This window comes from Lonchura striata, chromosome 10 (assembly GCF_050655825.1).
Source record: "Lonchura striata isolate lonStrDom1 chromosome 10, ASM5065582v1, whole genome shotgun sequence".
NCBI lineage: Eukaryota > Metazoa > Chordata > Aves > Passeriformes > Estrildidae > Lonchura > Lonchura striata.
This window is the reverse complement of record NC_140712.1, coordinates 14,827,170-14,841,459: the sequence shown is the minus strand read 5'-3', so window position 1 is coordinate 14,841,459 and position 14,290 is coordinate 14,827,170. Positions and strand designations below refer to the sequence as shown.

General features: G+C 43.4%; 1 protein-coding gene across 1 annotated transcript in view; it reads right to left on the bottom strand.

The window, feature by feature from the left end:
• LOC110474258 (transient receptor potential cation channel subfamily M member 7) overlaps positions 1-12,179 on the bottom strand; it is a 52,299-nt gene extending 40,120 nt beyond the window's left edge. Inside the window, exon 1 of the mRNA XM_085588784.1 lies at positions 11,880-12,179. Within this exon, the coding sequence (XP_085444910.1) occupies positions 11,880-11,882 (3 nt within the window). The 5' untranslated portion in view covers positions 11,883-12,179. The remainder of the gene's footprint in view (positions 1-11,879) is intronic.
• Positions 12,180-14,290: the final 2,111 nt, after the last annotated feature.

Below are 14,290 nucleotides of genomic sequence, written 5' to 3'. Positions count from 1 at the left end.
AAATACTGCAGAAGATAAACCAGTTTCATTTTTGTGAGCTGAAATCAATTGATTTTGAAATAGTTCACATTCACAGTCTTCCCAACCAATGAAATACCACGCTAGAAAATTTTACCCCTGCTAAAGAATCTATAAATTACTTCCTCTGAGTTCACAGACCAAGTGCATTTTGATGCATTCCATAAAGTATTTCAAAGCATATAGTGAAGTTATGACCTAGAAGCAACCAACTAGTGTGTTTTCAAAGGAGATGAAAATAATTCTTTATTCTTTAAAACTTAGCTCCATGGATGAAAGAAAAGGATAGAGAAAGAGTGTGTAGTTGTAACTAGAAGAAATATAGCTACAACTTTTCAGCCAACATTTTCACTCTTAATATTCACTTTGTTCAAATGAGATTAAAACAAAATAAAAGCCAAACAAAAAAATCGTGGCAAAGTACTTCGGAATGTCTGCAAGCCTGTCATACAGTCTTTGCTTTTTTCTCATAGGGTTCCTCACCTGAAATCCACTTTTAATTATGTTGAATGACCCGTATAAACCAACCTCAAATCTCTTGCATTTTCAACCATCCAGCCTCCCTTCCCTTCCTTATCCACAGTGATACAATTGTACAGCCTGCATCCTCTGCAACTCCCGCAGCACCAGAGATTTTGCTGCAGTCTCTGGCCATTCTGATCCTACCAGATGCAGACTGCAAGCCTACACATTCTCTTAAATAGGACCAGCAGGAAGGTAGAGTCAGCATTCCTACTCACCACACACACAGAATGATGCCAAGTCTTTTTAAGTCGGTCAAAACATCTCTGTGGCTATGAGGGCTGCTGCCTCTCCCTGGTCCTTTCTGCAGGGACAGATGGGACACACTGTGCTGGCTGCTGAAAGCCCTGAGCTTCCTGGCTCACCAGATCTACATGAAAGGATTCCTTCAGCTCATACCTCACATTTCTGGCAAGTGCTGGGCTTACCTTGCACGTGCCACAGAGGGTGTATGAACAGACAATCCTATAAACTCTGGATTTATTTTTGGAAGGAATGAGGCCTGGGGCATGGTTTCAGCAGTAAAGCAACTCACACAGTTGGCACGTGGTTGCTGTCCTCCTCAAGAAACCTCCAGTCCCTTCCACATTCACACAGGGAATACAAGTCACAGATGCAAGAAAGGAGGCAGTGGTGGCCACCTCTGGAAATAAAGCAGTGGGAAAGGGTGCATGTGACCAGCCAAATAATTAATCCTGCCCTCAATTTGTTTCCGCTTTGTTCCCTGATGAGAAACCTCAGCCCTGGCAGCCACTGTTCCTAGACAGCTTCACAGGCTGCAAACCCCTCACCTCGTGCAAGGATGGACTGCAGCAATATTTGAGCTGCAGATTTAAGGGAAGTCCTCCCTTTCTAGTTCATGAAGTGCATGAACATCTGATTAATTCAGTATGTGCTGAAGCACATTACAACTACAAAAGCAAACTGGAAGGGTGGATGCTGTTTGTCCTGCTCTACCACTTTCTTAGCCTGTTCAATTTACAGATCTAACTTATTTTTCATGTCGTACAAAGAAAGACACTTCTCTATCATCACAGCAAAGATTCTGGTGCCTCCTGACTTAAGCAGGCTATTATTAACTCACTAGAGCAAAGGAAACTTTTTATCACAAAGGAATTTTTGACATAGCTGGCCTCAGACAACTCTTTGAATATATATTTAAAAAAAACCCAAGAAAGCCTTTGCCCATATTAATTATGGCAGATCAATAATATTGCTCTGAATAGCATGAGTGAGAAGGAAGAGCAACAGAACACACTATTGGGCACATGAAATAGGAGACAGCACCAGATCACTGCTAAGGATGATGAAATTTCACAGAACATGTGTTTAGACAGAGTATCTGGGAAAACAACTTTATTTTTATAATCAAAACTACTGAAACAAGGAAAGAGGCCCATCTCCAAACACACAACCAAAGACCCACTGAAACAGATCTGGAAGTTTGGATTCTCCCTGCCTGTACACATGTGCACACCAATGTGCCAGTATTTGTTAGGCACAGCAGGGGAAGCAAACGTTTTGTTCAGCTCTAGAGTGATCAAACTTCTTGAGCAACTAGAACAGACTGGAGAAAGTAGGATGAGCTGGCATAAAAGCAAGCCAAAACAAGAATTTGCTATAGTTCACCTACTGCCAAATTACAAAGACTTAAGCATTTTTAACTACAGCTCATAAAAAAGAGCTACTGGATTCAGTTACACTTGCAGTGTCTGTCAAGACAAAGCAGCAGCTCTCCTCACAGCCAGCTCAGCCTGCAGCTGCTCAGGGCTGACTACAGCCCCACCTCGGGGTACAAGAACCCTGACAGCATTCAGGAGACATCCGTGTACCTCAACTCTTACCAGAAGATAAAGTTTTCCACTAAAACTATTCAAGTACTTTGTGCTTTCTGTACTAGAATAAGTGCAAAGAAGAAACTTAACTGGGTTTGTTAAGGAAATGTGAAAGCAGCAGCTAATTACTGTCTGAAATAATATACAATGTTTATTTAGGCACTTTTAAAAATTTCCACCCTGTTTTTGAGGGTTGTTTGAGCTTTCTATGCTTTCAGAGGCTCTTCTATGTTAAATACCACAAGTCTAAATAATTACTCAGAAACTAAATATATTATTTTTAGAAATAAAGTACCCTCTTTTTTTTTGTTTGTTTGTTGGGTTTTTTTGATTTTGTGTTGGTTTTGGGTTTTTTTTCTCAGAGCAGGGGAAACAACTAATTAAATAATATTGACAGACCACAACATGATTTCACATGGAAAATGTTTTCTATTTATGGTAATTTCTTCCAGCATACTAAAACCAGTGCTGAGTGGTATGTGGCACAAAGGCCTGTCTGAGCTGTACTGCACTAATACCTGGGACAGGCTCCTCCCTGGCCTGCTGGGAGAAGAGTGAAGACAATCATCCTGGAGAAACAAAAGACACCAGCAGGGAGGTGGAGGTCCTGGCAAAGCCAAGAAACACAGGAGAAATATTGGCTTTCAGAGATGCAGTTCTTCAAATGATAAAGCGAGGGTGCAGTCAGAGAAGACAAGTTCCTATTCTGTCCTCCCACCCATTGTGCTGCTATTTCTCCTCCACCTGCAGTTGTCCATTTGCCCTCTGGGAAACTGACTGAGCTCCCTAAACCAGCAAATTACCCTCAGGGAAAAAATAAAAGTAGGCAACTTTAGTATCAGAATGAACAGATTCTGATGTAAACTGGACAGAAAGCTAAAGCACAAGAAAGAATCACATGGCCATGATCAGGGTGGGAAGAAGGGAAGTAGGACATCCCCTTTGGAAGCAGAAAGATACTGGGTTAGCAGAAGAGCTGAGCTGATCTAAGCATATTGCCAAGGTACATCAAAATAATCCCCAAAAGCACACAGGCTCTAGGCACCCAGGGAAAGACTACAGATCTATCACACAAAACGACTTATTTTTTTCAATGCACACACATCCTGATATTCAGGAAGGAAAGGAAGTTGAGAATGTATTTCTTTATTTCTCAGAGAGCTGCCAGTGAAGCAAGACCATATTGCCTAAGGTCACATTTTGGAGGGGCAGATACCCTGTGTTTAAGAATACCATTCTCATCTGGCACTCAAGAATTGTTCTAATTCATGGTATAATTAACATTCAACTCCTAATACATTAATTACCAAAGATTTTTCTTGTCCTACATGCAAGATCTTTATATTTGCCAGAAAACTCCCAAAAACTCAGTAATGACACCCAAGAGGATAGTCAAAATGATTAACCTTATCTCAGTTGTGCTAATTTTTCTACATCCTCTTTGCAGAGAGAAAAGAGCTGTTCTGAAACCCCCTTGGTCTCCACTGAGCAAGCCTGGGGACTTTGCCTAATTAGCTCCAGTGAATAATCCTGCCCCCCTCTGCAAAGTCTACCTGTATTCTGCAGCTTGCCCATGACCAGAAAACATCCTTCTACAGCCTGAGAGCAGGATTTCTCTGAAGGCAGAAAAGCTTTGGTCTTGCACATTTTCTACATCAGGAAGAAAGCACAGCCCAAAGTTTAGTGCACCATGCTGTCCAGCAGAGTGCTGTGATTATACCAGTACCAAATATTTCTCTTGAGGGCCAGGAAGCACCAAGCACAACCAGAGGATACATTCATTCACACAAGGACTCGTTTGTTAGCAGCCCTCACCTGTAACACAAGCTGGCAGCCCAAACCAGGACAAGGGTGATGAGAGGTTTCTGCCCTCTTTCCCTATATAAGCAGCATAAAAGGCTACGTTGTTTCACTAAAGCATTTGAAACAATTACAGAGAAATTAATGTTGAAGAGTCACAGAGTTGCACATGGAGCAGTAAAATAAAATTTATACTGAAAACGGCATGCAGACAAACCGTGGGTTTTCTACAGCTGAAAATTAAACAATCATTTTTCTCCATAAGACTTTTATAAAAGAATCCAAGACTAAGAACAATTGCTTAATGAGGCAAAGGCACAAATCCTCACCAAGAGCATTTCTGAAGTTGCACAAATTAGAAGGGCAAAGGTTATTTAAGTGGTTATTTCTGTTTTTCAATGCCTCTGGCTGCAAAGCCAGCTGATGCCAGTTTAAGAGGTAAAAGTCCATCCCAACCTCCACATCTGTGCTTAGTGGCCCTGGCTGGGGCCAGGTGAGTGCTCACAGGGCTGTCCCCAGGACCACAGCAAAGCCAGGAGCACCCTCAGCAGCAGCAGCGGGGTCAGCAGTGGAGCCTGTGAAAGCAGGACTGAGCCTCTTCCAAGCAGCTCTGCAGCCAGAGCCACTGCCACACCAGACAATGCCCCATTCCTAGACAGTTCTCTGGGATATTTGTCAGCTAAGGTACCAGGGATTTATTATTCTCTCCCTAATGCAAGGTTACTACCGTGAGCAGGAGTTCCTTCAACATGAATCTCTCTCAAACTCTTCATCCAGAAGATCATCTTCAGCCACATAACTGTTCTAATGCCTTCAGATGCAGTTTTATTAAACTTTCTGTTTAACAGGTTTCTGCAAACTACAGACAATAATGCAGCCAGAGAACACAGGTGAAACTGGTAAGATTTTGACATTTAAAACATCATTAACTGCACCTACTCTTGCAGATTAACTGATTTTTATAATTGAAGAGAAAGCTAATTAACAATTCTGTAATTACACAACTGGTATTTTTAGGCTCTAATCATGTGTCACTTAAGCACATGCATAATTTAACCTATCCAGGTGACTGAAGTTATGCCTAAAGACTTGCATGGCCTGCAGCAGCACCAGGGACAGGCTTTGAAAGGAAACTGTTTAACTAACTAGAATCCTGCATTACACTAAAAGCACAAAGCCAATCTACATGCAATTTTAGCAATGCTGTACAGCAGCATGCCTGTCTTTGAACCTGTCCACATGGCTGCTGTGCTGAGCTCTGGCACATACATTAGTAGAATGCAGCTTTGGTTTCTCCTAACTCAAAGAAACAGGTTCAGCTTCCTGAGAAAGTCAAACAAGAATGGGAACAGCACTAAAAAGCAAATATGCTGCATGCTAAGAACACTGAGGAAAAAAAATCCCAGCAATATTCTGTTACATGAGACAAGTTACCAGCAGTGAATCACTTGCCAACAGAAAAAACCTAATGGGAGGGATCAAACTCATCTTTGTGCAGCTCAGTTCTGAGACAGACTGGAGAACAGCACATCTGGTAAAAACAAGTGATCTTGAATCTGTTAGCACACATTCAGAAAAGCAGGTCAAGAAAAACATCCTCTGTGAAGAAGAATTTAGATACAGGAGTATTCAAGAATAGTCACCATGTGCTTGCAGTACAATTAGACAAGGCTACAAAGCAATTTGCTTTATACTTTGAAAGGCCATGGAACCTGACTTGTGTTGGCACAGCTCCATCCATGCCTGTGAGAGCCAGAAAACATTCATGGTCCATGGGTGATGCACAGAGTAACGGAATACTTCCTAATGCAATAGCACAAACCAAACCTCGGGCACCTTGGAGCAAGCTTCCAATCCAGCTTCACAGCTCCTGTCAAGTCCAGGGTGCCACAATCCCATTTTCCTAAGCCTCTGCACATGATCCCAACCTATCTCATACCAGCACCAGCATTTATGCAGTCACGTGGAAGCTGGTTCAGGGAAATGACCAACAAAATAATCCCCCCGCCCCAAAAAAAAAAAACAGGAGGTGAAGGGAAGTTTACTCAATTCAGAACCCCAGTGACTGAGCACAAGGAAGCACAAAGGGACAGCTGAAAGGGAGACAGCCAGGTTTTTATAGGAGTTTTGAGTGGATTACAACACACCTTTAAGAAGAGCTTTCGGAACAGCTAGCAAAGGGCTTGAACAGCAACCCTTAACCTGAGGTAATTACCCTGCAACACATCTCAAGCACTCCAGGTCAGTCAGAAAAGTTATTGTCAATAAAATGAGTAAGAGTGGGAAGGACTGGACTGCTAAATAACACTACCTCTAAGAGAGCACAACCCTAGAAATTTTTAAGTAATATGTGCTTGTGAAATTAAGTTCTCCTAACAAAGCATCTGGAAATCCATTTGCAGAAGGCATAAATGTAGATTTATTTAATAAACTTAAACTTTTAGAGCCAAGTTTTTCAAGTCCATGTCTCACAAAAACTGCAGCATTAGACAAAAAATTAGCAGACATTTGGATAAGAACCATAAACCAAGGACACCTTGCAAAATTCAACCCAGCATAAGTCAGGGGACTAGGACTACAAAGTGAAAATTCTTAACAGAGGTGACAAGAATCAAGTAGATAAGGTAAAGAAAATAAGTAGAGGTAAGTGGAAACAAAGCAGGGAAGAAAAGCTGGGATTCAATTACAAAAACCATTGTGCTACCACCGACTAAGCTGTAACAGACACCTTCCCAGGCTTTGAGGATTACAGAGTTATGGTGAAAGGCTGAACACCTAGATGAATCTCATTTAGAGTTGTAACTGAGAAAGTATTTTCGAGCAAGAATGATTTAGTGTAACACAGCAAAAATATACTTCATCAATCAACCAAAAGGTTGTCAGTAAAAAAATCAAACCAAAAAATTAAAATCAGCAAACCAGAACTTAATATGCCAATTCTCAAAATTACAACTTCTTTCCATTTTTATTTTTTTTCCTTACATCTGCTCAGTTTAGCAGTAAACAATTAAAGGCAGAATCCAATAGCACTGGGAGTCATCCAGACCAGGCTTTGGGAATCATGACAAAGAAACAAAAAGCTTGACCAGGCTGTTACAGATCTTGAAAAAGAGGTCCAATGCTCTCCAAATCAAAAAGAGGCCTCAAATTCTTGCTATTGAATTACTATCAGTAAGTGTACACTTTGGTAAGACTCACATGTGTATAATTTTCACAAACCATAAGCACACAACTGCACTCATTGAAACTGTGTATTGGCCTGGTGCATGCTCATTGCAAAACACATGATGTGCATTTAAACAAAATAAGCACTTGGTGTTGGACTGTATATGATGTAAATTAGGGCTCTCCACAGACAGGCTGAAGTCCCATAAAAGCTTCACAGAGGATTTACAATAGCTGTTTCTGGAGTTGGATGACCTAAAAACATCAGTTGTCCAACTACATGCAGCAGTGTACTACCTGGATTACTGATTCAGCCTCTACAATTCTGATTTTGCAGCTGTAGAAAAATCAACAGATATGTTATCACACAAATCTTATTCCATTCTTTTTGAGCTGAGAACAAATGAAACATTGACGTATATTAACTCAGCAATTGCACATTTGCAATACAAAGTGTTCCAACATTTCAGAAAATGTGACAACAAATGCATGAACTAGCTTAAGTTAGAATGAGTTTGTACAAATCTTCAGGGAAAAAAAAACTTATACTGCTCTAAATAATATAAAGATTAAATAAACTAACTGTAATGCAACTCTTAGCATTTACAAAACACATAAATCCCCATAATTAAGGTTCTATCCAAGCCTACCATTTCAGTAGCATTGGAACTTTGCTTTAGTTTAGGGGGCAAAAAACGCGTAAGTTAAAAAATCAAGCTTTAATGTGCTGTCAGTTTGATACCATACTTTAAGTTCTCCTTGGCAATCAATCACATCTATCTTACAGACTAATCCTGCAACATCCTTATACCATATGCTGTCAAACCACTTGCCACAGTTAAATATTCTGCCCTTCCATAAAGCAGCTTTTCAGAACTAGCAGCACCACGATTAGCAATACAGTTATTTTATTCCCTGTATTCCGGACACACTTCACCCAATTTTTGGGAAGGAAAAAAAAAGTCATATACAGTTTCTCTCTTGTTTTTTTGCATTTCATTGTCCCATCAGAAGCTCACTGGCATTTCCTTCTTGGAAAGACCACAGGAGTAAGAACTGTCCTCTGCTCACCTAACAGCAGTTAGACCTGCGTGGTCCTTTCTTCTGTGCAGAAGTTATAATAGCTGGGGAGAAAAAAACCAAACTCAGGCTGTTCTGTGGGTCCAGCACACCTGGCACTAAAAGTGGCTCACATTCTACATGCTAAGCAAAATACAAGTGTAAAGGCTGAAATACACTCACCACTCATCAAGAAAACTAGAGCTCCTTCCATCAGTGAACAGCTGTGATGGAGATTGCTCTTGGAATCCCCACTGCTGCTCAGGTCCCACCCAGTTAAGGTGCAGCTGGTCGGCTGCTACCAAAAAGACAAATCCCCTCCTGCACATCCTCCCTGCCCTCCTGCACAGCAGCAGGGATGCCCAGCTAATCCTGTGCTGAGCCAGGACTGGGAGCAAAGCTGGCCAACACTAAGGTTTTGGGAGTTTACTTTTTCTGTTCTTTTGTTAGATTAGTTTTCTATTACTTAAAACACAAAAACACCCATCATTTAAGCATGAGAAAAGCCAAGCTTCTCATAATAAAAATAACAGAAACCAAAGACTAGGTAGACCACTTTCAGTGCTGGCTGTATCACGATATATGACACCATCACCTGAACGTTCTCATTATGTGAGGAAAGCAAAGGGATTAAATTAAAAAAAAAAAAAAGACAATAACAAGACTGCAGAGACTACAATAGAGGAAAGAGGGCTTCAGGCCAGAGAATACAAAGAAAGTGTGCAACAAAAGTTCAAGTTTACCACAGGTCAAGTGGACTATTTCTTGTAGAACCAATGAAGCACAGATTCACTCGTCAGGGGCCACCGCTATTTGTCAGTATCAGAGCTAAAAAGTGATGACATGGCTATAATAATTATGTAAGTATCTTGCCCAAATACACAGAGAGAATGAGATTATTCAGTAATTTATCTGATGAAAAGTCAGCTGCTGAAATTTCAACCACTAAAGGTAAAATGCACCAAGACAGAATTACTTAGAGACACAAGAAACATCATCTCAAAACCAAAACTTCATTTCTGAAAAACACACACACTGATTTTACTATCAGTCTGCCCTTAAAAAAGTGGGGAAAATAAACAGAACTAATGTTGTTTATTTCAGGAAATAAACAGGGCATGTAAATATCACAGCCAACATAGACACTGCTGAAAGAAACTTGGAATTCCAAAAGAAAGAAATATCGGTTAAAGAAACAGACATGTTTTTCAGGTTAAATATTTTGGCATGAAAAGTACCATTTCATATTGTCTTGGTATTTCAAAACCTTACAACATAGAAATTCATTCTCAAGTCTTTCAAGACTGAAAAATTCTATCAAGTATCTCTCTTCACACACGATTTTTGACAAGTCCTCTTAAAGATTTATTTGCAACATTTCTGATGTCAAAGCACAAACCAGTATAGCTGAACTCTATGGTGTCAGAGTCAGTTATTGAAGTTCAAAAAATACTGTTCTGTTCAGAAACAGCTCATCTGTCATGACTGTCCACGAGGATTGAATGGTTAACAGAAATGCACCTCCTGAATGGGCCGTGAAACAGAAGCATGAAAAATTTGGGTGTTGGTCCAACGTTTCCAGGAAAGGGAAGCACAGCAAGTGGCAAAGATAACGATGAGAAAAAGAAAGGACTTTGGATGCTGCAGTCTATCACCAGCAGAGCGGGAAAGCTGGGCTGATGGGGCAAGACAAAATGGTAATGCAGCAAGACTAGTTAGGCAAAGCCTCAAGGGACAAGAAAATAAATGAAAGTTTAAAACACAATGAAGTAACTCTCTCCAAGATAATCCACGTGGGGAGATAGATGATCTGATAAAGATAGTGTGAGATAACTGTCACTGCAAGGTGATGTTTCAAGGTGCCTTTGTATGACAAGTGAACATTACCCTTCCACTGCTGAGCTCAAGCAAGCAAAAAAGTATCAAAGTACAACATCAGGAAACTAAAGTACAAACAGTCCAAATTCAGCCTAAAATGCTCCACATGTACAAAGGTTTCCCCCATCCTGCCTTGAAATAGCAAAGTCAAGAATGGCCTCCTACCAGAAGGTATGAAGGATGATCTAGCAGACACTTATCTCACCCACACAGACACATTTTTAAAAAAAGACTGAACAGCCGGAATTGCCACATTGAACAACTCACTCCTTAGAATAATTCCTGATTTAATATTGGACACCATCCAGCAATTATTCAAAGTTGCTAAATAGTCATGGAGCAGCAGGGAAATTTTTAGCAAAATGAGCTCGCATAAAATGTCCTATATTCATCTCAACCAAAAGACCTGTTTAACAGAGGTTTCAAAACATTTGATAAACACACAGCAAATATAAAACACTGCAAACACACTATACTGCCAGAAAGGCTGTTGAGTCTCAGATTTACAGAACTATGATGGTTAAAACCAATCTACGTTTCTAGGCTATGTCAGCACCAAGAAAACCACCCACCAGAGCTAAATTTAAAAAAATTAAATAAAAGAACGCAAATCCCACACTCCTCAAAACTAAACCCAACACCAAACCACTTCAGGTGAGAAGAGCAAGTACCACGCAAGTGGCAGATGCCAAGCACTCAAGTCAGAATGCAAGGTTGTATTTTCAGCTTATTCCTAGAGGAGTGCTGGATTTGCAGTTTCTAGAACAACACAGCCCACATTTCCACACTGCTCACAGATGTACTCAGAAATCAAAGATTCATGGGCACCAATTCCCGTGTTTTTTAAGAAAACACCGTGAAATAAAACAAAGCATTTTACTAGAAGTTCAAACAGACTGTAGAAATCCATATATTCAGACTTTACACTTATACTTGCAAAATTACTTGAAAGCACTTGATGCGATAAGTCACCCTAAATTCTTTAAATATTAAGGAATAAACTTATCCGGATGAAGAACCGTTTAACGGTCAGAATATAGAGCCGGATTTGAAACAGTGTTTTCTTTGCGGACACTCATACAAGTCTAGGTATACATATGCTCCCTCATGCACAACACGTTGAAACTGCAAAAATCGCATAGGTGTCAAGACCAGAAGGGAAGAACTGCTGCAGCCTTGAGCACTACGCCGTGCGAATTGCGGTTTCAGAGCGGACCGCCGTGCCGCACGAGCAGCACTCGCGGGGAGCCGTGTGTCCGCGGGGCGCGGAGGGGCCGCGCAGAGCGCGCCCGGCGGCGCGGGGCACTCCCGGCCGGCAGCTCGGAGCGGCCCGGGGCGAGCGGCGCCGGCAGCGCGGAGCCCGGGCCGCGGCGGGAGGCGGCCCCGAGGCGCGGGGCACTCCCGGCCGGCAGCTCGGGGCGGCCCGGAGCGAGCGGCGCCGGCAGCGCGGAGCCCGAGCCGCGGCGGGAGGCGGCCCCGGCGGCGCGGGCGGCCGGGACCCGCGGCGGCCGGCTGGGACAGGTCTGATCCGGCGGCCCCGTCCCTGCCCCCTCCCCGCCGGGCGCGCCCGGCCCCGCCACCCCCGCGCCCCGCGGCTCTCACCATTCTCCTCAGGGCCGGGCTGGGTCTCGGCGCCGACTCTGGTTCTCCTCCCGCCGGGCAGCTCCTGCTCGTGGTTCGGCGTCGGCGGTGGCGGGGCCTGTCTCCATCTATCGGGGCTGGGCTCGGCGGCAGCGGAGGGCTGGGTGGGGAGCGGCCGGGCGAGGACGACGCTCCGGGGACGAAGGGAGGCGCGGGACGCGGAGGACGGCGCTGGTTCGGCTCCGCACCGGGACTCAGGGCTGGCGGCGGTCTCGGCCCGGCGCCTCTTTCTCATAATTGTGCGACTCGGCCGGCGGAGGAGCCGCGGCGCTGCCGCGTCAGCGCGCACCGCCCCCGGACGAGGGGAGGGGAGGGGGCGGCCGGGGCGGGGCTGCCGCCCGGCTCCCCTCGGGGCGGGCCCTGAGGGGCTGCCTGGCCTCTCCTCACGAGTTCCGATACCCGCAGAACGCGTCAGTGGCTGCCGGGGAGGGGAAGGCGGAGGTGTTACAGATGGAGCTCCCCGGGAGAGAAGCCCGGCTGCAGGAAGGCGCGGTTCGAGAGGGCCCCGCGGCGTCCCCGAGGGCGCGGGGCCGGCTCAGCCCGGCTCCACCCGAGCCGGCTCCTGCCCCGCACAGGGACCGGCCCCGCTCCCTGTTAGAGCCTCGGGGCAGCCAGCAGCCGTAGCTCGGATTAGTTCGCGGTTTTCTTGCCAGCCCTGCTCGCACATGGCAGTGCCGCCATTAGCACCGCGTCGGAGGCATCTTCTAACAGGCCTGAGACAAACTGGAGGAAATTTCGTTTTGGAGGAAAAAACGAGGATGCATTTCTTCCACTTCAGTCAACTCAGTTTACAGTTTAGATTAGGAGCTGCCCAGAGGAGGAACGTTGTCTTCTTTTGTCCCTGTATGCAATCTGCAAACTTGGAGAATCAGTACCACAAATGGAAAGCCTCATACAATAATTTCTATTACATATGTCATTATATAGCTTTTGCAACAACCTCTGTGCTACAGTAAACAGCGTTTGTAAGGGAAGAATGAGAGATTTGGTTTGGCTTAAATTATTTGTGTTCCTTAAATTAGAAAAAGAGATCAAGAAAAATCTCAATACCATGGCCATACAAGAGCAGTAATTATATATAAACTCAATCCAAACTTATTCAAAGTAATTTAAAACTTGTCAGCTGTTGTGAGTTTATCATCTCTTGCCTTACTGCAAAATGCCAGTATTAGTGTTAGGCTGAGCTGACACCTGGATCCTGGGCTGGTGCATCACAGGGTAACAGAGTCCAGTCCAATGATCAGACAGGCACCATCAGAAATCAAATCAAGCATTAACTTGCAGCAGCCACTTTTGTGTTTTTCTTTTCTTGTTTTTAACAGAACTGTAGATAACAAGAAACAAAACGTTCTTTCATTAAAAGCCATTTAGCAGGTCACATCCAGTTGTAAATTCTGTCAGAACACCTTTGCTGCGGACAATAGGTGCAAATTTGGGAAGACCCAGCAACTGAGGCATCCAGCTTGAATTAGAGAGTTCAAGGGAGTTCCTCAGCTGCAGGGGAGCTCCTAATGATTGCTTTAAGTTAACTTCAGAAGAATTCCTGCTAGCTTACATAGATAGGAAAATTAGGCTCTTGGGACTCTCAATTTCCATAGAAATGGAAAATTAGGCTTTTCCAGGAAAAACTTAAATGAGTTTTGAGCACAACATCACACAACAAAGAGGTTCCATTAATTCTGTACTGTGTAGAAACCCCGAGCCTGCTGATCTGCCCTACTTGTTCCTGCCCAGATTCCCATGTGCTAGTTCTTGGCTTAGGGAGCAGGAACAGAAGGAGCAGCGGAAGCCCAGTAGAATTTTTTGGGAAATGCTTCAAGAACCTTCCAAAGTAGAGAAAATGGGGAATTTTTGAATTCTTCAGGTGACACCATAAAGCATATCTCAGAAATTATCTCATTCCTTCTTCCTTTCTCCCTCTTCTTCCCTTTCTAATTAATTGACCTAAAGCTCATATCCCACATTAGATTAATGAGTCAGTTCTTCTGCAACTAGATCCTTCACCTCATCTCACAGCAATACTTGGGCTATACTGACTTGATTCTCATGATTATCATGTTGGCCTCAAAGTTTCATATTTGTAAATCCAAGAGCTATAAGAAGCAAGGAAATTAGGGAAAAGTATCAACCTGGGCATGAGTCTTCTTCCCTGGTACAAGCTATTAGTTTAGGAGAATGTGTATAAGGTGAGGAATATCCATACCTTGTTTTCCTATTGATCCTGCAAAACTGTAGAGATCAACATCAAACTGTTTCAGAGTTCAGCTGTGATAAGCTTAGTTGAAAAGAGCATATTGTTTCAGGACCAGCTTGGGATGAAAATGAAAGGAAAATGAGTCATCAACATCCTCTGCTTCGTGCTGTCTGGGGGA